Here is a 20,721-nt window from a genome sequence, read left to right as displayed (position 1 = left end):
GAACATTTTTTACCCAATATGAAGAGAATGGATTTAGAACCCTGAACCCAAATTTCAAGCCCCATCACCATTCATAATCTGGGCAGTAATGTAAATGAGAAAGGAAACTTGGTTCTTCCCAGGTGCAGCTCAAGCCACCCACCCAGCACTCCATCTTTCCAGAACTCAGTACTAAGAGGGTCCAGGTGCCAATCACTCGCCCTGGGCATGAAAGGAAACAGCGTGGGAGACCTATTTTAGGGTGACAAGACGAGGTACCTCTGAGGCTGCACTAAGCATTTAGTGGGGAAGGAGTATTATCACCAGGTGGAAACAGAGGAAACTAGTGTTCATTAAACTAGCAGCTTTATTGCCTTTCAGGGTCCCCATCTTCACTTAAGCAGGTTTCGAAGTGCTTGAGGGAGGAAAACCTGTAAGAAATGATGGAGATCAGGGAATAGGCCTTGAGAATCCTGGAGTGGGGTCACAGTGAGACTCTGGCCAGCCTGGGAGGCGGACGCCACGAAGGTCAGGAGTGGCTCGGCCTCTGGCCTCTGTTCAGTACTGCTCAGTCCCCGCAGCTCCCGGGTGACCCGAGCCTCAGTTGCCAGCCACTCTGCTCCAGAGCCAGCACCAGCTCCACCTCCTTCCTTGATTTGTTGCTGCAGGCGTCTCCGGGCACGCCGCCGCCCCTGCCACACACGGTGCCACAAGGCGCAGCGCCAGCTCACTGAGAGTGACACTCGCTTCTCGGCCTCAGCCTGAGACCCTTTGCAGGCTGCCTCAGGTCCTCTGGGCCCCTGCTCGGCCAGCGCCTCGGTGCCTGACTGCCCCTCTTCTCTGGTGGCTAGATGCTTTCCTGTCGTCAGGGGCAGCTCCCCCGGCTGCCCAGGGCTCTGCATTGCCCAGTCCTGCCCTGACTCTCCAACCTCTATGACCATCTCTTCCACACCATCTTCACCATGCTCCCCTGCACATCCCTGCTGCTCCTCTGACCCCTCCTCACAGCTTTTCTTCTGTCCATCTAGTTTTGCTCTTTTGCTTGTCCCTCCCTGGGGGGGCTCCCCAGGGCCACCTCCCTCTGACCACAGTCTCTTGGTTCCCTGTTCTATATGGCACCCTAAGGCTTCCCTTAACACCTGGGCCAGCGCAGCAGTGAGCTGGGTGAAGGAAGCAGGGGGTAAGGGGATAGGTGTCGCAGAGAGCATGGAGCTGGGGGAGCTGGGTTGCAGAAGGGGAAGCAGCCCCCAGTCCCGACCCCGGGACGACCGCCGTTGGTACTGGAGGCTTCGACAGTAATTGGCTGCCGCTCGGCAACAGTTCTGTAGCCTCCCAGCCACCCGGCTGGTCACGTTGGCTGCCACATTGTGACTTAGGTCAAAGGGGTCCTGGAGATTCATGGGGCCGAGGCGCAGGCCCTCTGAGAGATTAGAGGGCAGGCCCTCTGCCACAGGTAGTGCCTGACCCTCCCGGAGGGACAGCAGGGAGCCACGAAGATCCCAACAAGAGACACAGGAGAAGAACTGGGCCAGCAGGGAACCTGGAGAAAGAGGAAGAGCAGGGAAGAGGGGTCCCTTAGAGGCCAGACCTGAGATCAGCCTTGCGCCACAGCCATTCCCTGATTTGGACTTGCCTTTTCCCTCCCAAGTGGCCCAGAGGAGTGCCAGAGCCAGGCTCCTCTGATCCCAGTAAACAAGAGGTCAGACCTCTCTCCCCACAGTGCCCCCCAGATACCGCCCCTTCCCCCTGCTAGCAACATAACCTTGGGCAAGCCACTTCATTACTCCAAGGCACAGTTGCTTCATCTGTAAAGTGGCAATAACGATATTAACTAACCCACAAGGCTGCTGTGTGCCAGTATCTGTGTCATTAATACCACTTGTTAGTCCCCTCCCAGGCTCCCCAGACTCACTCAGAGGCTCCTTATTGGTGCTGGGCTCCAGCCTCGAGGCATCTCTGGAGAAACTACAGTCCCAGCCATCAACCTCCACCTGTTCACCCTCACCTATGAAAGTAAAAAAGTTGAAGGTCAGCCTGAAAGCAGGAAGATGGGTGGGGGTTTGGGGGTGGAGATGGTAGTGACAGGAGAGATCTCATTCCCAGGAAGCTCAGTATGTCTAAGATGAAGAAGAGGGATGAAGCTCAGGAGACAGGGCGGGGGAAGGCCAGGCTGCTGTACCTGCTTTCTGGGTGAGCTGGGACACAGTGGGCAACACAGGAGGGTCCCTGGTCTGAAGGAAATAGATCACGAGCAAGGTCAGGGCGTAGTTATTGAGAAGTGGGCCACTCCCTGCATAAATAATTAATTCTCGTTAGATCAGAGGCAGTTCTGACCCCCTCCTTGGCAGTTTTCTCAAGCCCGCTTCCTTCTCCCCGTGAATCCCTGCCTCTGCCCCGACACCAACGCAGCCCCCACTGTCGTGATTCATTCTCACCTGACAGCCCTTGACCCTGAGCCCAGCAGCGCAGAGTGTACACAAGCGGCCGTACTCGCCCATCCAGCTCAGAGCAGAGACTCAGGAAGCGGGAGTTGTGCAGGGCCAGCCTAAGACAGAGGGCAGACGGGGTGTCGGGGCTCAGGAGCCTGTCACCCCCCAGCTCTCACTCCAGACTGTGTAATGGTGGCCAGCGGGAATAAGGCCAAAAGAGGGTTTCCCGAGGTGTTTTCTCTGACATGGTCTGGAGAGAGTGTGTACAAAAGAACATCAAATGGGTCATCCCTAGTGGCACAGTGGGTAAGAATCCGCCTGCCAATGCAGAGGACCTGGGTTGAATCCCTGGTCTGGGAAGATCCACGTGCTTCGGTGCACTGAAGCCCGGTTGTCACAGCTACTGAAGCCCTCACGCCTAGAGCTTGTGCTCTGCAACAAGAAAAGCCCACAAACCACAACAAAGTAGCTCCCGCTCACCCCAACCTGAGAAACCCCTTGCAAGCAATGAAGACCCAGTGCAGCCGAAAATAAATAATAATTTTTTTAAAAAGCGAATGTTGCTTCTTAAAAAAAAACAAAATGCAACACATCAAATGTGTTTGGGAAACACTACATCCTATAAATGTCTTGGAGAGTCACAGAGCATATTATTATAAGACTGATCAGAACATTTACTATGCAAAGAAACAAAGACAGGAAGGGAGAGAGAAGGAAAGAGCAAGTGGGAGAGGAGGGAAGGGAGAAACTTGCCTGCATTAACTTAGCATTTCCCAAACTTACTCAACCATGGAACTCTTCCCTAAATCCTTAAAATCAGTATCCCAAGAAACATACTTTCCAAACATTGAAATGAAAGCCAGACATGAGATGAGTGTCAGAAAGAGAGACAGGACTAAGTTAGGACAACCTCAAGGCTCAGCTGGTGCAGGGCGCCCCCCCTCCCCTCCCCAGAGTGCCAGCTGGCCTTCCCCCACCACCTCAAAGGTACCGGTTACTGAGGGAGACGTCACCATGGAGACCTGATGGCCGATGGCAGAACTTGACCACAGGGCGCCGCGCAGAGGGCACGGTTTGGACTCGGTACACTCCAGGAACACAGCCCCGAAGGATGGATCCCACCAGCTCCAGCATGGCTCCCCCTTCTGCTTTCTCCCTCTTCAGGGCCTCTGCCAGTTCCACAGCCTTCCCCAGGTCCCCCTCTCCCTGGTCCTCCTGCAGTGGCGAGGCTGGAGGCAGGGACTGGGGAGAGGCAAGAGTCTCAGAGGCCAAAGCAGAGTCTGGAGTCCGGGGTGCCAGTGAGGACGAAGGGGCTTCAAAGTCCAGGGCTTCCGAGTCTTGAGGAGAAGCTGGAGGCTGTGAGTCTGGAGGGGAGGCTGGGGTGCAGGCCAGGGCTTGAGGATCCAGTGGGGATGCCAGGGCCGAGTCCAAGGAGGGAGATTCTGGAGCCTTTGGGGCTGGCTGTGGATAGAAATGGGCTGGGTAACTGTCTCTCCTGCTGCCCCCTAACTGGGGAACATTCCATCTCTAAGATATATCTATTAAAACTTATTATAGGCCAGGCCCTATTCTAAAGGCTTTATAAAAGTAGTAACTCTTTTAATCCTTACAAGCCTTTTTTAAAATTAACCTTTTAATGCCATAAAATAAACAGTCTACATTTTACAAAAATAATACTGTCAGGAAAAGCAAAAAAAGGTAGAGGAACTGTTTTAGGTTGAATAAGACTAAAGGAGGAATTCCCTGGTGGTCCAGTGGTTAGGACTCTGCACTTCCACTGCAGGGGGCATAGGTTTGATTCCTGGTCAGGGAGTTAAGATCTTGCAAGTTGCATGGTACAGTAAAAAAAAAAAAAAAGCAAAACACACCTTTGGCAGGGGAGAGATATATGGGAATTCTGTATTTTCTGCTCAATTTTGCTATGACTCTAAAACAGTTCTAAAAAATAGTCTATTTAAAAAATAATAACCCTTTCCTACTCCCAAGGCAGAACCTGTACATTAGATGTTACAAAACACAGATAAGCAAAAACATAATCCACTATTGTATATCATTTCATAGATATATCTCTTCCAGTAAGATATGACATGTGCCATTTTGAAATTTTTTTTCCCTGTTACAAATGTCACCTATTCCATGTCGGTTCATTTTATCCTATCCAATCACATCCACGTTTCTCCAATCATAATAACCCTTTCAGGCAGGTCCTATTATCCCCATTTTACAGACAAGGAACTAAGGCATGAGAGGTCAAGGGCTCGCCCAGCGTCACATGACCATTTCCACTGACTCTTCACAGCTGCCTCCACGGTCACATACCTGGGGCTCGTCCAAGTCCCCCAGATCCAGGAAGAGGTCAAGATCACAGCCATGGACGTCAAAGCTGTTTATGGAGGAGCCAAAAGGATGGACCACACAGCCTGGGTGCCGAGAAGAGAATAAAGGTCAAGAGACACTGCATGGAGTAAGTGGTGGAAGAACATAACGTGGCACAAAGATGGAAAAGCAAGCAAGTGAACACCACTAGCTGAGGGAGGCTGGGGACAGAGGGCTCAGACACAGCAGGGCGGTGACTCACCAGGGAAGAACTCTGAGAAGACCTCCTGCATCAGGGCCACCACGAGGCTCCGAAGCTGCCGCTCAGCCTCAGAGAGCTCCCTCAGCCCCACGAGCTTCACCATTTGTGCTTCCACGTCCGGGGCCTCAGCGAGTGCTTTGATCAGCTGGTGACTGTCGGGGGCCACTCTTTTGGGGGACCTGGAGGCTGGGCTCTGGAACTCTTTCTGCTCCCGTGGCCGGACCCTCAGGCGATGTCCTCCCAGGCTGTGCTGGGGCTGTGACAAAACAGCTTCCCGGGCACCCAGGTCCCCCATCTCCACGATGGCAAACACTCCCTGTCAAACCACAACAGGGACAATGATGACAGTTCTGGAACCAAGAATCCAAACACACGGTCTAACAGTAGGTGAGAATCTTCAAAATGGGGACCACTCTATAAATTGGAAATATTTGCTTCCTGTTTCCATAACATCAGGGAACATATTTATTTATTTTTTAGCTGTGACATAAGGCTTATGTAATCTTAATTCCCCAACCAATGACTGAACCCTTGCCCTCAGCAGTGAAAGTGCAGAGTTCAAACCACTGGAGGACCAGGGAATTCCCAGTGGAGAACATATTTAGAAAAGCAATTCTCTCTCTCACTCAAATTGCACGCATTTTATTCTTACCCAAGCCTGCCTCTGAAAAACTTCACTTTACTTATTTCATCAAACCCCAGTCATCCCAATAACATTTCATCCCAGTAACATCCCAGTAACATTTCACTGGTTACACTAAACTCACCCCCTAACTTTTCCTGCTTTAACTAGATTCTTTTAAGAATCCATGTAATGATCACTGTGTTAGGTGTAACCATAAACACATAAACCCTGTTTTTTGTTTTTTTTTTAAGTCCATATTCTTTTTTAATTAATTTATTTTTTTGGCTGCACTGGGTCTTAGTTGTGGCATGTAGGATCTAGTTTCCTGACCAGGGATTAAACCCAAGCCCCCTGCATTGGGAGCACAGTCTTAGCGACTGGACCACCACGGAAGTTCCCATGTCCATATTCTATTATATTCTCTTCAGTGGTAAAGATAGAACCTCATTCTGCTTATAAAAAGGAGCCCTCTATAGTAATTAAGACTGTGGTACTGTGACAAAACTTTAGCTAGACTCACTAAGAGAAAAAGAGAAAAGGCTCTAATAAATAAAATCAGAAAAGAAAGAAGAGAAGTAACAGTGGATGCCACAGAAATACAAAAGGTAAGAGAATACTATGAACATGAACACCCATACACCAACAACCTAGACAACCCGGAGAAAGGGACAAATTCTTAGAATCACACAACCTTCCCAGACTGAATCAGGAAGAAATGGAAAATGTGAATAGACTGATCATTAGTAAGGAGACTAAAACAGTAATCAAAAAGTTTCCAAAAAAACAGAAGTCTAGGATCTCAAACTACTCCAAAAAATTGAAGAGGAGAAAACACTTCCTAACTTATTTTTACATGGTCAATGTCACCAATATCAGAACCAGACAGAGACAATACAAAAAAAGAAAACTACAGGCCATTATCTCTGGGGAACACAGATGCAAAAATCCTCAACAAAGTATTAATAAATCCAATACAATAATACATTAAAAGGATCATACACCACAATCAAGTGGGATTTATTTCAGGGATGAAGAGATGGTTTAACATCCATGAATCAATCAACATGACACATACTTTAACAAACTGAAGGATAAAAATATGATCATCTCAATAGATCCAGGAGAAAGCATGTGACAAGATTCAGCATTCATTTATGATAAAAGTTCAATAAAACAGGCATAGAAGGAATGTACCTCAACATACTAAAAGTCATATATGACAAACCCACAGTTAACATCATACTCAATAGTAAAAAATTGAGAGCTATCCCTTTAAAATCAGGAACAAGGATGTTCATCCTCACCACTCTTATTTAGCACAGTCCCAGTCAGAACAACTAGACAAGAAAAAGAAATAAAGGGCATCAGATTAGGAAGGAGAAGCAAAACTATCACTGTTTTCAGGTGACATGACCTTATATATAGAACACCCTAAAAGGCTTCCCTGGTGGCTCAATGGTAAAGATCCACCTGCCAATGCAGGGGATATGCATTGGTCTGGGAAGATTTCACATGCCATGGAGCAACTAAGTCTGTGTGCCACAACTATCGAAGCCGTGTGCTGCAACTACTGAAGCCCACGCACCTATAGCCTCTGCTCCGTAAGAAGAGAAGCCACTGCAATGAGAAGCCCGTGCACTGCAATGAAGAGTAGCCCCCACTCACCAAAACTAAGAGAAAGCCATGTACACCAACGAAGACCTAGCTTAGCCAAAAATAAAGTTTTTTAAAAAATCAGCTAAGTTTTCCCACATTCACTACGTACCAGACTCTCAGCCAAGTGCTATATATGAATATCTATGTGGTAGGTACTAAGGCTTCCCTGGTGGCTCAGCAGTAAAGAATCTACCTCCAATGCAGAAGACGCAGGAGATGAGGGTCCGATCCCTGAGTTGGGATGATCCCCTGGAGGAAAGCATGGTAACCCACTCCACTACTCTTGCCTGGAGAATCCCACAGACAGAGGAGTTTGGCAGGCTACAGTCCACAGGGTCACAGAGTCAGACATGACTGAGGCAACTGAGCATGCATGCCCGGTAGGTACTGTTGAAGTGAAGTCGCTCAGTCGTGTCTGACTCTGTGACCCCATGGACTGTAGCCTACCAGGATCCTCAGTCCATGGGATTTTCCAGGCAGGAATACTGGAGTGGGTTGCCATTTCCTTCTCCAGGGGATCTTACCGACCCAGGGATCGAACCCGGGTCTCCCGCTTTGTAGGCAGACGCTTTACCCTCTGAGCTACCAGGGAAGCCCCAGGTACTATTATTATTTCCATTTTATATCTGAGGAGACATGAATAGCAAGGTTAAGTAACTTGCCCAAGATTTTTTTTTTTTTTTTGGCAGTGCCACATGGCTTGCAGGATCTTAGTTCCCTGAGAGGGGAGCCTAGTGCAAAATTAGCAATTAACAAATATTTGGCAAGTGAAAGACTGATGGAAGAAATAAATGACCACGTTCCCCAATGACTAACTCTGACAAACTGATAAAATCCCAGGGGCGAGGGTGAGAGACACAAAGCTAGACTAGTCCAAGCACTGGGGTGCCCACTGCGGGCAAGTCACATTAGGAAGTCGTGAAAAGAGACTGTTGGTTTCTCGCCCTCGTTTCTCTTGGTGTGCAGCACACGTGACTCGTTCTTTACCCTGAGTCATTCACTCTACCTTGTCCTTGTCCATGACGACACTGGCCACAGGTCCAAATGCCTGGAAGTACTCGGAGAGCTGAGCAGAACCCACATCCCGGGGAAAGCCACTGACAAACACGCTTCGAAGCCCCTGGGCCTTTCGAGTAGCTCGTAGTTCTTCCAGGTGCCGGTGCTTCCGGCCCCCCAGATGGGCATCCAGGCTGGGTCCTGCAGAGACAAGCGTGAGACCAAAGCATCTGAGTTGCGCTTCAGTGCACCTACTTTGTTCTCTGCATACCGAGATCCTACTGATTCTTCCAAGCCATTGAAACTGTGACTTTTGAATAACAAAGTCCTGGCTCCTTTCAGCTTCCTCTCTTGTCCATCTGTCTGTACAGTGCATTCTAAGTGGTCCCCAGGAGAACTGGTTGTACACAAGTATTTCTTAAACCACCTGTAAGTGCAAGATAGAGCAACACCTGCACATGGTAAAGAAACTAACAGATAACTTATCCAGGTCATATATCAGTTCAGTTCAGTTGCTCAGTCGTGTCCAACTCTTTGCAACACCATGGACTGCAGCACACCAGGCTTCCCTGTTCATCACCAACTCCTGGAGCTTGCCCAACCTCATGTTCATCGAGTCAGTAATGCCATCCAACCATCTCATCTTCTGTCATCCCCTTCTCCTCCTGACTTCAATACATAGATGAACTAAATGAATCAGGACCCTGCACTATCTCCCACTTATCATTTCTGAGTATAATACAGAGATTCCAAGGGCAGAATCATAAGTCACACTACCAAGAAACAAATCCCAGCTCTGTCAAGCTATATGAAATCTTGGGCAAGTAACTTAGCCTCGCTATTCATGTCTCCTCAGGTATGAAATGGAGATATTAATACTTCCTACCATATAGATACTATTCACACATAGCACATGGCCCAAGTCTGGGACATGTTGAATGTGGGGAAACATAGCTGATTTTTTAATTTTCTATTTCCCTTTGAGTCAGCTGTCTGACATTACCAAGTGTTATGTGGGGCCAGAGAAGACTATCCTGGATTTCTGGCTTGCCCTACTGGACAGTGGTAGGGCATTTCTCGTTCACAATGAAAAAGAAAAATGAAAGATCATGTTTAGGTGAGATTATGATTCCAGACTTCAGAAGTGGAAGCTGAGGTTTCACTGGGCCTCTTGCACTGTCATAAAAGGACGTGGTCTCCTTTTCCAAACCCACGTTCCTAATATGCATACCACACTACTTCACATCTCTGCCTTTGGGGGGCTCCTCTTGTAGGGCTTCTTTCCCTACTACCTTCTCTGTGATCCTGCAGCTTTTCAAACAGAGGGTATTGAAAATTATCTCCATCTCTAGATTGTGAGCTGCTTCACCTCTTTAAATTCCCTCTCCCCGCTCTAGAGCTGGATGTCCAATACCTGACAGTTAAAGAGGGAATAAAATAACGAAATTTCCATCGTGGAGATTTCAGATACGGGGACGCTGGGGTGTAAGGTGCTGGGACTCTCCCCACTTTGTAATCCCTCCGGATGGCGGAGAGAAAACGGAGGTGAGACCCTACCAACAGACTTGGCAAGAACTCTGACCTGTAACCCTAATCTTCGCTAGAACCCAAAGACGAAACCGCCCCACCCCCCGAGTAGCCACCGCTTACGGTTGGCTGTAGTGATGTGGCAGAGGCAGCAGCGGAAACCCCCACGAGGCAGCGGCTCGATATCTGAATCCACTGCAGCCATCGTGACTCTCTGGTACTAACAAAATGCAACCACCTCAGCCACGACCGGAACTCCCTCCTACAAACGGCAACGCTCTCGGAAGCAACTTCCGCCGGTCCAATAGGAAGTGACGTACCGTCGGCCAATCGCGCAGTACGCTCCTGCTAAAACCGAGCTCTTTCGGCTCAGTGTTCCGTTTCTTGCCGGAGTTAGGTCTCTACCAGTTTATGGAAAACTGTCCACGATGCTTATCTGCATGCGGTAAGCCAATTGGTGTGCTCTGAGCGGTTGAGACGTTGATTGGCCCCAAGATCATGAATATTCACAAAGCAGCCACGAGGCCTGAGCCGGGTTTCTTGCCGTGCCTCCTGCTTGACAGTCGGCCGTTTCCTTGCTAGATGACTTAGGGCATGCTGTGCCCTCCTTTGAGGGGCAGTAGAGACCTATGGGGCTGTATCCTCAACCCGTATTTACCTGGTGGATAAAGGCGGGTCCTTCACGAAGCCCGGTCTGTTCCTAGTCTCCAAACCTCCTGAGGACTCTTACCCTTTTCCCTCTGCCTTTGGTCCTTTCCCAGAATGGTGGTCTGCGCCCGCTTCCTAGCCCTGATTGAGGAGCTCTTCCCCCCCACGCACCTTTAGAACTCCACGGGCCCACAGCCAGATGGCCTTTCTTCTTCGATAGCGGTCTGCGTGGAATATTCACCAGACGCCAGAGCCTCCCGCCCATTTAAAGGCATGCAGCGAAAACTGCTGTGATGGCAACTGCGTAAAAACATTGGAGGGTGCTGATTCCGCCGCAGACCGTTGTAGTGGTCATTCTTACCGACACCAGAGGTGCTGGCTTAGACCAGGGAGAGAGCAAGGGAGCTGAAGAGGCCCCAGGGACAGGGACCATGAGATAGAGGGGCCTATCAGCTGGGCTAAGCAGCTCTTGCTGTGTTGATCAACCCACAGCATCGGGTTGTGGAAAGAGCAGCGGACCTGAGTCAGGCGTCTCAAACTAAACTCGAGTTAAGTCTGCTGGCTTAGGCCTTTCCCCATCTCTAAAGAAAGTGCTCAAGGAGCACACAGTAGGCTTCTCTCTCCTAAGGGGCTCCTCCCGTTGGAACCAGATTGTGTCTAATCTGTCTCCCAAACCCCAAAAGGCAGGAAACACCCCAAGGGGGACCTCAATATCAAGGCAGTTGCTGAGGCTGGCCTTGGGGATCCTTGAAGTAGCAGGAAAGTAGGTGGCATGAGCCTACAGTACCCTCCAAAGTGGACTACATCCCGCTCTGGCCTCTAGCAACTCCCAGAATTCCTTCAGTAAATAGAAGAGGGGAGGAAAAGTTGGAAAATATAGAAGAAACTAGACACACACACACCCTCCCTCCTATAGAATCCACTAGTCAATTTTGAGAACCAGCGCATCCCAACTGTTTTAATGAAGCTGGGCCAAGATGGTGCTTGGGCTGCAGTACTGTAGGGAGCTGGGGAGCAGTCTGGACTCCACAGGAAAGCAAAGTGGGAGCAAGCCACCTCTCCAGGCTACATATCGCATAAAGCTGTTCCCAGAGCAAGCCCCATCTACACCTTCTCTACTGTGTTTTGTTCTTTATTTTCCCCATCCAAGACATACACCCAAACACATAGACACACATCCCCTCCTACAGAAGCCACCACACACACACACACACACACAGAGCAGAGAATAGCTGAGCCAGGAGAAGCTGAAGAAAACAGCTTTTTATTTGTTACTATAAGAACCAATTACAGAATCCGAGGTTAAAAAAACAGACAAAAGGTCTTTATTTCTGAGAACTGGCGTACAAAAGGCAGAGGGGACAAGGGGAGGGAAGGAAAGAGCGAGCATAGGCTGGGATTGATACCAGCTTAGGGGCCTCAAACTCCAATTAGGAAAGTCCGGACACCGGACGGCAAGAGAAACCCCCAATTAGGAAGGAAAAAAAAAAAAAGACATGGCAGTCATGGCAGTGCACGCCCCCCTCCCCCAACCAGATACCACCACTGGATATCTGTTTACTCTTCCCCTCACCCATCCCCTTTCACAAAGGGAGGCAAAATTTTTAAAAAATTAAAAAACCATCCCCCCAAAACTGTCCAAGACAACTGTGGGTCCTACCCCCCAAAACAGGCTAGGTTCCCACAATGAGCCAAGTTCCTGCAGTCCGCCCTCCACCACCAGGCATGGAGAGGCATCGGAAGGGGACAAGCCTCCAAGTGCTAACACCAGAGGGCGCCCGGCCCCTCCAAGGACACACTCATTTGCTCCCTCCCTCCTCCACTCCTCATTCCCTTTGATACAAGAGGGAAGGGAGGCTAGGTGCCCTGTGCACCCACCCTCTAGCTTCCAGCCCACCTCCCTTCCCCACAGGTGCTCAATCTTCCAGGACAATGGGCTCGTTGGTGCTGGCAGGATGTGATGATGGAGGAAGAGGGCCAGGGGGCCGCACTGCCATCAGTGGTGGCTTCACCTTCAAGGGCAGATTGGGCCGGCGGGCAGCTCTCCGCATTTCCAGATGGGTCAGAGCCTTCCGCAGGGCTCTGGCCAGCAAGAGAAGAGGCAGCAAAAAAAAACAAAGACCGTCAAGGTGAAACTTCCACATTCCACTACAATTTCACCTTCCAGCCCATCTTTTCCTAGCACATGCCCCCCTTCAACCCAGTCTTCAGGGAGCTGGTTTTGCTCAGATCCTCCTATTTCCTTTCCCATACCCACCAATCTGGGTTGTTGACCTCTCGGCCCCTCCCATGGCGGGCTCCCTACCTGGTATCTTTCGTGGCCACAAACACCACAGGATTGGGTGCATCAGCTGGGTTGAGTTTCTGACGCTTGGCTGCTGGCTGTGAGCTTGAGCGAATCCCTGAGGCCAGAGGCCTTCCATTGGCAGAGAAAGGAACTCCTGCCATCTGGAAAAAGGCAGGGCAACACAATGAGAGGGGACTCCCAGGCACCTATCAAGATATAAAAGCCCACCCAACTTCACTTGGCCTACTCACAGTCTCATAGGCCCGTTTCACCATGATGCCCCCCAGTCCCCGGTTCTGGGTCAGCTGATTTCTGTTGATCGGTGTCTTGGTACCCCGAGGTGTTTTTGGTTTCAGAGGTGCCTGGGCCACTGTCAGAAAAAAATTAAAAGAAACCTTAGAGAACATTCACACTTTCTCTATGAATCCCTGCAAGTAGTGATGGGAGAGGGGTCTGACAAGTAATTAGCAGTATTTCAAAAGTCACATATGAACATGTTCTTATCAATCAGTATGCAGTTATACTGGATAGCTTATGAGAAGAACATTTTTATCCTACAAAAGTACAGTTAAGACTAAACCTCTTTGGACTCAGTGAGAAAGAAAGAAACAGAGAGAGAGAAGGGTCTTGATAATAAAAGCCAGACACCACCTAGTGGCTCCCCATCCTAAACCTACCCTGAATCCAGTCTAGCTCCCCATCCCTTACCCAGATCTTTGACAATAGTTGCCAGGGGCAGCCGCACCAGAGGGTGAATCTTCAGTGGAGTCTTGGCAGCCTTAGGAAGTCGAATGGAGCCTGGAGAACAAAGATGAAAGCTTTTGAAGAAGCGTCACTATTCGGGGGCCAGGAACCACGTCTTTTTGTTTCGGCCACACCGTGCAGCATGCAGGATCTTAGTTCCCTAACCAGGAATCGAACCTGTACCCCCTGCATTGGGAGCACTTAACCCCTGCACCACCAGGGAAGTCCCAAGAAACCATGTCTAATCTCTTAACAAATCCTTGTGGCCTACTGTCCCTGCTGTCATTAAACAACCAGAGGAAAACACTGGTCTCTGACCACAGCAACCCCAAACCTGCCACCAGCCCAGCACTCCTGCCCTTACACTCTGCCTTGATGGCGTTGGCATTGATAGGGGCATAGGGTCGTCGGGCAGCCCTCCTTGGCTGTAACAGGTCCCTGCACATGCGTCTGGCAAGACGGGTCAGCTTTGTGGTCTGGAGCAGGAATGTTTGCCTGTTCTTAGCCAGCAGCTTGGCCCGGTTGGCGCTGGTTGTATAGGGGGAGAGACTTTGGGCTTCCGGTCTGGACAAATGACCCCTCGAGTGTGGCTCCTGAAGGACATAGGATAAAGGGGAAACAAGTCAGTCACCAAGGCTCCCTTCTTCCACTGTCAGCAGAGGGTTTATTCCCTGATTTTGTTGCTGTCCTGACCACCTGGCTCCCCAGCCACTACCAAGTACCACCCCCGCCGCCCCCAGTGAAGCCATCGCCTTACTGGAGCTGGGTGTTCTGGCCTTCGCCTAAAGCTCACATCAGTTAGCTCACTGCTCTCCCCAACCTGCCCTCATCCATCCTTACTGTGGTGCCCCGAGCAGCCCCCTCAAGCTGAGTTGGGGTCTTCAGTCCCCCGTACTTCTTCCAGTAGATCCAACAGGAAGCACAGAGGCGGCACTGCATGTTGGGTGGGCCCCAGGCGTACCACTGGGCAGACTGTGTGGCTGTGGGAGCATGGAGACGAGGGAATGGTCAGGAGGTGAATGCCACTTGAGCCTCTCAGGCAAACACCCCGCTCACCCTCAGTATCCCTTATGCCTCTCTGGAACTCACTGTGGCAACTCTCACAAGTCAGGCCCTTTTGGAATCCAGCCCCATTCATGCCAGGTTTTGAGCCCACCGAGATTATCTGGTTAGGGTTTGGTTTGGTGCTAATGGGACAGAAACCAAGAACTGGTCAAGGAAAGACTTCCACTTTGTCCCCATGATAATCTGCCCGTCTCCTGTGCACCCCCCATCACTTAGCAAAGCACAGGTTAGGGGCAGAGAAAGGAAACATACCCTACCCATCATACTTACTAGGTAGGGATGTAGACTTGTTTTAGTTTGCTGTCTGCTTCAGCAGCTTTCAATCTTTTCTGCGGGAAGGAGAAAAAGAAAAAAGGATCAGAGCATCTCAGCGGGGGGTGGGCGGTGGGGGGGTGTCATCAACTTCAAAGACAGAGGTGAGCAGAGGGCCTCTGGTCCAGCCTCCCCAGCCCAGACCTTACCTGTTGAATGTATCGGTCTGTGGTTTTCCACATGTAATAAAACTGAACTATGCTGGCCAGTGACTTCCAGGGTAGCTGAAGAGACAGAGAGAAGAAGGGTGAGCTGGGATCTGGCCCCAGAGCCTGGTTCCCTCATCTGCCACCTCTTCCACCTCTCCTCCTAGCTCCAGCCACTTACAAAGTCCTGGCGAATATCATTGAAATCCTTCCCGTACTTCTCCAGGGCCTCTTCAAACAGCATGGCCTCTGAGGCTGACCACTCCTCCATCTCATCCCGACACAACACTGGCCCGCCCTGGGGCACCAGGGTCGACATGGCCTTAGCCAGGTCATAGCCATTCCTCTGCAACGTATCCATCGCATGAAACTACAGGAAAGGTGGGAAGCAATGCTGACGACCTGAAACTCTCAGCACCACTCCCCTGCTGCTCTTTGAGTACTCCCCCACCTCAGATAACCTCCTCCCTGCAGAGTCCCGAGGCTCTGCAGGTCCCCACAAAACCCAGCCTACCCAACTCCCCACCAGCTTTTGCTCACCAGAGTGATATCTCGGGAGGCGGCGGCTGCACTCATGTGCAGGCTTGGCTGCCGAATGGAGCTGCTGCAATCTAGGGCTCTTGCGAAGGTCCCCACAGCTCTAAGAGAGAGAGTGAGAAGTCAGGGAAAGAAGAAAGTTCGAGTGGGCTGAGGAACCAAGCCAAATGAGGCGGGGGAAAAAAAAAAAAAAAGAACGACACCCAGGCCAAAAATAATTAAAGTCCATCTCTTAAGAACATGACTCAGAACTATGTCCACACCACCCACAGCCCATCTTCCCCATCCACCCACCCCTCACCGGGCCACCACGAGAAACTGATCAATCTGCCGGTCTGTGAGAGGGTTGTCTGGATCCCAGACTTTCATCTCCATCTTCTGTTGGTTGCGATTATCAGATTCTCCTGGGGAGTGGGGAAATGGTATCATCCAGGAGAAAAACAGGTGCCTTGACACGATACACCTCATCTCCTCCTTGGATTCCATTAGCCACCTTAACTCTCAGACTTCTCTTCCCAGTGTGCCCATCTGCCCCCTTCAGGCTCCTAAGGACTCATTCTACCTGGGTCGTTAACACAGAGCCAGGCAGACTGTGCACCACACAAAGCCAAGGCCCACCGCTCAGAGACTTCAATCTTAAGACATCCCAGTGGTCATAACCCAGTCTCTCCTGCTGCATACCCTCTGCCAGGCGATCTGGGATCTCAGCTTGGTATTTGCAACCAACTCGGATCTCTCCCTGATCAGCTAGAAGTGTCTTCTGCATAGGGTCAAACACCAGTGAGTAAAAAAAGCAGTCCTGGAGAGAGAAAGAGAGGAGGTGAGCAGGGCAGCAGTCCTCATGGGCAGGAGGCATGGGGCTTATCCGGAGTTCCCGAGACAGGCAGCCTGTCAAGCTCTACCTCATCCCAGTCAGACTTTCTTCCTGCCTCTCGGGGCAACACCCACTTCCCTCCCTCTTGTCCCAACACCTCCTTCTCACCTCCTTTTCCAGGTACTGGCTCAGGATGTCTGTTTCATTCAAGAGGGTCACACTGCATTTCCCCCTACAGGAGAGAGGTCAGAAAACCCTGGGTGAGCTCATTTCCTCTGCGCGGCATCTCCCACACACTAGCCCCTCCTCTCCACCTTCTAAGTAAGTGCACGCAAGCCACAGTGGCCCTGACTGCCCCATACCTTATGTGGGTGGCTGGTAATGATTCGAATTGCCGAGAAAGAAAAAGCTCTCGGTGTTTCAGTTGATGTCGCTGCTGTTCCGACACCCCTGGCTGCTTCGATTCCTCCTCAAACTCCCCTGGGAGATTTAGGAGGAAGAAAGCAAGTCAGAAACTAATTCAGAAAGAAGCCACCTTAAAAACTCTAACCCAGGGAAAATATTTAATGTTTTCCTCACATTCCCCAGGCACCTGCCTTCCATATCTTTACCACACCACCCTTACCTCTTAGCCCTCCCCTGTCGCCATCACAGGTGCTCCCAACTCTTCATCACTAATGAGTGCTCTTAAGGAAGAGCTGCTCAGGGTACAAGAGGCTTCCCAGGTGGCTCAGGGATAAAGAATCTGCCTGCCAATCAATGCAGGAGACAGGGTTGGATCCCTGGGTGGGAAAGAAACCCTGGAGAAGGAAATGGCAACCTGCTCCCAGTAGTCTTGCTTGGGAAATCCCGTGGACAGAGGAGATGGCAGGCTACGTTCATGGGGTCACAAAGAGTCAGACACAACTGAGCAACTGAACACACACACACTGAGGGTACAAAGGCTGCCACAGACACACACAGCAAACCCAGGTGCCAGTGCTCAGATACCACTCATATAGCACAAATCTGCTCACACCAGGCCCAACAAGAATATCGCACTTGTCTCTTTCTTAATAAACTAACCTGAGGTCCAGAAATTCAGTGAAAATAAATAAAAGCATCACACAAGATTGTGTTTACCAGTTCCTCTGCAAATTTCAGGAGACTCTGCTCTTAAACATCACATGCAACCCCAACTCCCTTGGTTTCTACTTAGCTAATAATAGTTTGTTTTGGGGGCTCTCAAGGACAGTACCTCTCAAGCCAGTGCCAACACCTTCCTCCCCAGGGAGCTGCAACTCGCCCTGAAACCTTAGTGGAAAGGGTTAACTTGGTTGGGTGCCAACCAAAGAGGGAGGGGGCAGAAGAGCCACAGGCCCAGGCTCATTGGTGCATTGTTCCCAACCTCAAGGAGAAGGGGGGGCAGGGGTGTGCAGTAAGCTCCACCCCTTGCCTGTGTGCTCCGGAAACCCTGTGCTAAGGCAAGGGGGACCACACCCCCCACAGCCTTTCCGATTGGACAAGACCAAGGTCAGCCCCTGCCAGACAGGGCTGGAAACCCCAGAGGGCCAGAGAACTTGGTCGGCCCAGGTCCTCGTTAACCCCTTCACGCCCAATGCTCAAAGAAGCCTAAAATAAGGAAAATCATTTAGAAAGGAAGAACAAGAGAAAGGGGAATGAAAGCCAAAGCAGGAAAGGAAAAAGAAACTAACGAAAACGGAAGGCTGGGTATCATCATGAAGATGAAAGCCTCAAGAGAAGCAGGCTAGGCTGAAAAGAAAAGGGACAGATGTAAAATGGAGTACAGAAGAAGCTAGTCTAGGTGGGAATAGAGGAAAAATGCAAGAAAATGTCTCTGGCTTCCTATTTCCTCCCATCAATGTAGCCTTACCACCTCATGATCACACCAAAAAACCTGCCTTCCTGTTATGCAGACTTCTCAGTACAGTCTCTTCTCTTCACCCGACCTTCGCAGTCACCACCTATCATCCCAACATAACCGAAACTGTCCCCCCAGAGGTCTGCTTCTCTAAAGCACTTCCTCATCCCCGATTTAAATACTATCATCTCTTTTACATACACCATTCACAAAGGCAAACTCACAAATACACACTCACATACAAACCAAATTCTGGCTTTCCTTAGCATGGCCTCTCCACCTTGCTTCTAACCCAACATGTAAAAACAGGCCTCCCTCTGCAGACCAGGCACTTCCCACCCCCAAACTCACACCCCTGCCTTGGGCATGCTACAAAAGAACACCTGCAGGGACATGCCCAGGCTTCAGATCATGGGCAGGGGGAGACAGGGAAACTGGGGGTGGGGACAAAGACACTCACTGGCATTACTATCAGCCAGGCTGTTGAGGCTACTAGAAATGTCCCTTCGCCGGAAAAGGCACACAACCTTTGCCTCCACGTTTCCATTTGCAGTCTAAGGAGAGAAAAAACGGTGGTGAAAACTAATCATTTGAAAGTGGAAATGCATAAAGAAGAGACTAACACCAGTGAACAAGTTTCTAAAGGGTGTAAGAAAAACTCAAATTATGAATCAAGAGATTCACATTTAAGGACAGACTTCCAAATCCCTTTCCTCGGCCCCCAAAAAATCAGAAAAGTAAAGTTCCCACTAAGCTCTCAATAGCCTTTCCTGAATGCGTGGAATAAATGAATGAATGAATATGCATGGGTACTTAGGACAGGATTTGTGTTCTCTCTCTCATTCACCTGAAGTTACAGATCTCTGAAAAACGAAGAGGGAGGTTGGGGGTGGGGGGGAGTGGCGGGCCTCTGCTCCACTCACCTTGTTGAGCTCTTCAATCCTTCTAACCAGGTAAGGATTGCTGGAGGAGTTCTCAAAATAGACGTAATCTGTAGGAGGGGGTGGGGAAGAACAGGGAGGATCAGAGGAGTAGATGGGAGAGTCCAGCACCAAAGTGGGAGGAGCGAAAGGAGGCCTGAGTAGACCAAAAGGAGATAAGGGTCTAGGTAGAGAGGACGCTGAAATGTGGAAGTGTACAGACTAGCAGAAAATAATGGAGGGACATTCCGCCCTCCAACCCTAATCACCCAGTTGTTAAATCAGATTCTCCGCTCAAAAGTAAGTCTTAAGGAGAAGACAAGAGAAGCAGGGGCTTCCCCAGCAGTCCCCACAACTCAGCGATGGAGTTGCATCCCAGTCTCGGTCAAGAGAGCAATTGTTCACTCCTACACAGGGCCCCCACCTTTGCGAACCGAGGCGCACAATAACGCCCGGGAAGAGGAAACCTGGCCGCTCCCCCGTTGGTGGCCAAGCAGTCGCCCCGGCCCATCGCGCCCCCTGCCTGCCCTGTCAGCCCCTTTGGAACCACTTTCGCAAGCCCACTCCACGACCCCGGTGGCCCAGACGCTGCCCTGAGAGTGCCGTCGGGCCGCCCGCAGCCTCCCCGGGAGTCTCGGAGCCCGGCCGTGTCGCGATCCCCGCGCCCTCGCTCCCCATGCTCCCGGTTCCGGTTCCGGTCCGCGCTCGGGACCACGCCGCCCCAGACGCGGTTCCCCGCGCCGCTGGGAGCCGAGCCTCTCTGACCCCAGCGCCCAACCTCTGCCGCCCCGAGTCCCGAAGCCCCTAACGCCCGGTACTCACCCCCCACTCGGTACATGTTGGCCGCCATGGCCGTTCCCGCCGCCGCCTCCGGCCGCACAAAGGGGTCCGGAAGGCTCCCGAGGGCAGGACTCGAAGCGAAGCCCTGAGCGCGGGGCCGGCGCTTCACAGAAGTCTCAGTCGGGCCCGCGCAGCCGGCGCCTCCGCACCTCAGCCGTCGCGGCTCATCCCGGCCCGCGCTGTCGCCACCGCCTCTATAGCCTCACGCCCGGGACGCCGAGACCGGCGCCGGTCCGCTCGGCTTCTTCCGGAACGAACTCGGATCCCGCCGGACCGGAGGCAGGCTGCAGCTACCCCCGCCCTCGCCGAGCCGCACCAGACGTTGGACTCTGAGGGCCGCCGCGAAGACTTGCCGGCCCGCCTCGGGGTTCGCCTCCTTCCGGAACACCTTCGGCGGATCCGGAGAACAAGGCCCAGCACTCGGCTTCGGTCGGAGAGCAAGACCGCAAGCTCGGCTACTTCCGGAAGAAGTTCGGCTCCCTCCGGCCAACCGCGGCCCGGCACTCGGCTATTTCCGTTGCGGCTCGGCCCCGCCTCCGAGGGCGGGGAGAGGAGTTGGGCTTAACTCTCTGCTAGCCGGAGTCTTGCAGCTCCGCCTGCGGCCGCGAAAGACTTGAAGCGCCTTTGCGCTTCGCAGTTATTTGCAAGTGGCTTTGCCTGTTATTTGCATGAACAGTCCACCCTCCCTCACCTTTTCCGCATTCCCCTTTGCCTTCCTCCCCACCCTCATAAAGCCCCGAGGCGCCCAGCCGCGCCC

At 51.3% G+C, this 20,721-nt stretch overlaps 2 protein-coding genes and 1 non-coding gene across 5 annotated transcripts; 1 reads left to right on the top strand and 2 right to left on the bottom strand.

The window, feature by feature from the left end:
- Positions 1–328: 328 nt before the first annotated feature.
- On the bottom strand, positions 329–10,145 carry TUT1 (terminal uridylyl transferase 1, U6 snRNA-specific). 2 transcript variants are annotated; one of them, XM_043871749.1, is made up of 9 exons: positions 9,914–10,145; positions 8,274–8,464; positions 4,987–5,302; positions 4,728–4,828; positions 3,400–3,869; positions 2,415–2,524; positions 2,159–2,269; positions 1,892–1,984; positions 329–1,519 (listed from the first exon to the last, which is right to left on the bottom strand). In XM_043871749.1, exons 1-9 carry the CDS (start codon positions 9,993–9,995, stop codon positions 372–374), a joined length of 2,622 nt encoding a protein of 873 aa, XP_043727684.1. In that variant the 5' UTR covers positions 9,996–10,145; the 3' UTR covers positions 329–371. The 2 variants fall into 2 exon arrangements, with proteins under 2 accessions (XP_043727684.1, XP_043727694.1); XM_043871759.1 differs by lacking the exon at positions 8,274–8,464 and having other exon boundaries at positions 9,914–10,040.
- TRNAG-UCC lies at positions 4,149–4,221 on the top strand. Its single transcript has one exon. It is a non-coding gene; the product is annotated as a tRNA-Gly (tRNA).
- A 1,537-nt stretch (positions 10,146–11,682) lies between the features above and the next one.
- Positions 11,683–20,663, bottom strand: MTA2 (metastasis associated 1 family member 2). Of its 2 annotated transcripts, none has more exons than XM_043871703.1 (18): positions 19,947–20,663; positions 19,128–19,195; positions 18,665–18,758; positions 16,706–16,823; positions 16,512–16,575; positions 16,211–16,328; positions 15,831–15,933; positions 15,533–15,632; positions 15,174–15,362; positions 14,996–15,070; positions 14,805–14,863; positions 14,559–14,656; positions 14,310–14,449; positions 13,834–14,062; positions 13,434–13,523; positions 12,977–13,095; positions 12,744–12,886; positions 11,683–12,520 (listed from the first exon to the last, which is right to left on the bottom strand). In XM_043871703.1, the coding sequence occupies exons 1-18, from the start codon at positions 19,972–19,974 to the stop codon at positions 12,355–12,357; spliced, it is 2,001 nt and encodes a 666-aa protein (XP_043727638.1). In that variant the 5' UTR covers positions 19,975–20,663; the 3' UTR covers positions 11,683–12,354. The 2 variants fall into 2 exon arrangements, with proteins under 2 accessions (XP_043727638.1, XP_043727647.1); XM_043871712.1 differs by lacking the exon at positions 19,947–20,663 and adding an exon at positions 19,549–19,788.
- Between the last annotated feature and the right edge of the window lie 58 nt (positions 20,664–20,721).

This window comes from Cervus elaphus, chromosome 2, assembly GCF_910594005.1.
Source record: "Cervus elaphus chromosome 2, mCerEla1.1, whole genome shotgun sequence".
Classification (NCBI taxonomy): domain Eukaryota; kingdom Metazoa; phylum Chordata; class Mammalia; order Artiodactyla; family Cervidae; genus Cervus; species Cervus elaphus.
The sequence above is the reverse complement of the archived record's forward strand: the minus strand, read 5'-3'. Positions and strand labels throughout refer to the sequence as shown.